At 38.8% G+C, this 3,924-nt stretch overlaps 1 protein-coding gene across 1 annotated transcript; it reads right to left on the bottom strand.

Moving 5' to 3' along the window:
* Positions 1–1,443: 1,443 nt before the first annotated feature.
* On the bottom strand, positions 1,444–2,906 carry LOC119318991 (protein SRG1-like). Its single transcript, XM_037593521.1, has 3 exons — positions 2,410–2,906; positions 1,994–2,321; positions 1,444–1,892 (listed from the first exon to the last, which is right to left on the bottom strand). The coding sequence occupies exons 1-3, from the start codon at positions 2,886–2,888 to the stop codon at positions 1,719–1,721; spliced, it is 981 nt and encodes a 326-aa protein (XP_037449418.1). The 5' UTR covers positions 2,889–2,906; the 3' UTR covers positions 1,444–1,718.
* Positions 2,907–3,924: the final 1,018 nt, after the last annotated feature.

Below are 3,924 nucleotides of genomic sequence, written 5' to 3'. Positions count from 1 at the left end.
ACCCGCTAGAAATCCCGCTGAAGCGGTACTAAGAATATTTATTGAAAGCTCTATCGTGGTTCTTTTTTAGATGAATCATGAGGCGAAATCTCCAATCTAGCCAATAAAAAATGATGTATGTGAGATGGTAGCTTTATTACTTTGCTTTGAAATCTACACTTATGTGATTTTGTTTTTAATTGAAGATTGTTCATTTTGATTTAAAAATCTCTAGTTATTTAGTCAAAACTTTTTAGCTTTTAGTTGGAAGCACAAGTTTATAGAGTTCTAATTCTCTGCTGAAAGCAAGTTTAGTGAACTAAAAGTTAGTAGCTGTAACAAATTGGGAGCTCGGGATAAAAATAAAATAAAATACAATTAAAAATGTTCACGTAATTTCGTAACTGTTTGCTTATTAATTTTAATTATATAAAATATACATATATTAAATTTTGTGTTATAAAAATTAAAAATAAATTATATAAAATATATTTGTACAAGTAATTTTAAAAAGTACATGTATATTTGAATATATTCTCATATAAGTTTAGAAATGATCACCATTTTAATAAAAACATTCACGCTTTAATATAAAATTATTCTTCCTTAAAAAGTTATTTAAATAAAAGTTTGTGTGTTTTATTAAAAAAATATTATAAAAAATTAATAGAAAAATAAGTATGGATAAATAAATAAGAGCCTAGTGTCCCACCAGACTGCCGATCCTCAAATGAATATTATTTAATATATAAAAATAATTTCATAATTATATGAATATATTTTATAATAATACATCATTTTAATGGAAATTTGTTAATTTAACATATTTGTATGGATACTATTTATAACATACGAATATTATAACTTCATTTTATTACTGTGATTATAATTTATATGTTTTTAAAAAAATCTAAAAAAGTCTAACTTGTGAAAAATAGACCGGACTGACTGCAGCCAATTATTATATTTCATAATATAAATATGTGGATATAATTATAATTAGTAAGTGATTTTTTCTGAAATTACACGAAATTTTCTGAAATGTAGTTTATTTTATTTTTTGTATATTATTTAGAAGATATGATTATAATTTACATACAGAAAGATTAATTATCCTTTATAGGCAAGATACGTTCTCGGTTCAGTGGCAAGCACCTGTTGTAGGTTTCCATAAGGTCATCAATTTGATTTCCTCTACCATAATTTTTCATAATGGATAAAATTTGTATTCACTGTTTCACTTCAAAGGCTATAAAAAATCCGTATCCATATTAGACAACAGATGGTAATGATTGGGATGGCTACGCATGCTCGCAAAATATAGAGGATCACAAAAAAAAGGCCTCAAGCCTCGCTTGGCGCCTAGTTAGCGTCGATTTTGTATCCAGCCGTGATTAAAACCGTATTTGCATGTTCACCAGTTCAATATATGCCGTAAGTTTTAGTACTAAAGTGACCATTTTGACCAAGTTTAAGCACCGGTTGTGCACTTGGCTCTTTATTTGATTCCATGAAGGTGATCATATACGAAGTACATCGATCAACTCCTATTCACACTACAGTTATGGGAGGGAGAGAGGAACATCATGCACTCACTCCTTACAACAAATTATTTAGTTGTTTGCAACCACTGCGCGCCCCTCCAGTTCGGTGTCGGCCTCAGCATTGATCCTGACATTGAGGAAGTCGACGGTGCGATCTCCCGCTGCAAACGCATCCCAGTATCCATCGGCCAAGGTCTAGACCAGGTAGTTCTTGAACATGGCCGGGCGCTTCTCGTGAACCAGCACCCCCGGAGGCCCTATGATCCTCTCCGGCTCCGGCTGGTAGAACATCGCCAGTGACAGCCTCTCCTTGTTAGCACTCGTCACCACACGGTGCCATGGTGCCTTGAAGATTGCATTGCTGACGATCTGTGTGCATAGAAATGAGAGTCTCGGTCATGATCAATGCAAACAATTGCATATTCTTCCATTATAGAAGTTCTTAAGTAATTGTGTGTGTATATGCATACCTCCATGCCCTCACCTACGACGACCAACAGGTCATTACCGAGCACGGGGACATCAACCCAGTGGCCGTCCTTGAGCACCTGGAGGCCGCCGACGTCCTTGTCCATGAGGATGAGTGTGATGACGGAGTTGTCGGTGTGCGGCTTCAGCCCGTTCACGAGGTCCGGCCGTGGGCAGGGAGGGTAGTAGGTGAACCTCGAGTATGACTTGAACCTCTCACCCACCATGTTGATGAAGAAGCCCTCCTCCCGGTTCAGAAGCTTTGTCATGGCCTTCAACACATTCATGGTCACTCTCCCACTCTCTAAGGTGTACTCGTGTAGGAGATCCCTGCAGATTATATATGATCTCCAATATAAATGCAATAAGAAAAAGATTTTAAATCACCGAGGGTACAATTAATGTGTAGATCGAGTGCCTTAGATTATGTGGCCAGAACTGGAGCCGCCTCTCGTCCTCCGGCTGGAGCTGGAGCCAGAGCCGGTCACACCAGTCAAGGATCTGCTCATCGGAGTCGATGCGGTCGATGCCATACCCTTCGTTCTGGAACTTGACGCCGTCGATCACGTTGCCGCACTTCTGCTTCTCCTCCAGCGGCAGGTGGAAGAACTTCCTCGTCGCCTCGAGGATCTCGTTGAGGAACTCCTTTGACATGCCATGGCCAGTCACCACAAAGAGGCCCCATGACTGCAGCGCAGAGCGAAGCTTGGCCGCCTCCTCAACATCGTCGGGCATGGCCAGACGGCTCACGTCCACGATGGGGATAACCAGCTTGGCTTGCTGAGCGACAGTGGTCGGTCGGTTCTCCTCACTTAGCATGTACCTGCTCGGCGGCGCCACAAGTCCAACGTTCGCGGCCACCACCTGCACCAGCTTTCCCTGATCCTGATGAACCATCTTGACGCTAGAATAGGTCTTTTAAACCAAGTGCACATACTCTTTTGTTTTGCGGTATATATATAGGCTTCAGGTGTGCGCCTATTTCAACGTTATCTATCTTGTATTTGGAGGCCACAGGCTTATCATATCCATACTAGATATAAATCCATATCTACATTCAACAGATCTCACCCGTCCACCCATGTCAATCCAACGGCCTATGTTGCTTTGAATCTTGGCACCGAATTAATTGCCTTACGTTCTTCGTATCTAGACAAATGTAAGACAATTAATTTAGGACGAAGGAAATATTATAGATAGATATGTAGATATATGTATGGACGAAGAAAGAGCGGAACAGAAACCTCGTGTCCTTTTCAAGTGGTATATATAGATATATAGATATAGGTATGGATATATAGATATAGATAGATAGATAGATGTAGATATAGATAGAGATAGAGAGAAAGTCAAAAAGACATGGGACGGTTGAGGTGTTTTTAGAGAAAACCCGATGGAAGAAAAACCAGAGATGAGAGGGGAAATCAATAGTGGGAGGAGAGAGGGGACAACATAGGGATTTTTTGTCATTTTGGACCACCTACTATGAACAGCCTAATGGGTAGTATCATAAGTTAGTATCATGCAAGACCTTAATGCATAGTATTAGTATCTTAGATGAAATTATTTATTGCCATGTAAGACACATGCTAGTGCATTATTTATTATTATACAATATCAAGATATGATACTCAATCCTCATTTTTTTTCATTTACTTCATTAAAATTGCCTAGTTAACATACGTGTACTCTCATTACGAGCAGCCTTGTCACATACCTTTAAGACATAATCTTCCCTTTAAATCAGCTGCATCCGTATTTGAGCCCACAATCTTTCTTTTAAATATCCCATCTTTTACCGCAATCCCTCTTTCAAGCCCACAATCCATTCTTTAGTTCGAAAATCCATCTATTTATCCCGCAAAAAGATCCATCTATTTATTGATTCCTGGGGGGCGGTATATTAACCGGTGCGAGTCGGCTTCAAAGAAAA

The sequence above is a fragment of the Triticum dicoccoides genome, chromosome 6A, assembly GCF_002162155.2.
Source record: "Triticum dicoccoides isolate Atlit2015 ecotype Zavitan chromosome 6A, WEW_v2.0, whole genome shotgun sequence".
NCBI lineage: Eukaryota > Viridiplantae > Streptophyta > Magnoliopsida > Poales > Poaceae > Triticum > Triticum dicoccoides.
This window is presented reverse-complemented; position numbering and strand designations above follow the sequence as displayed.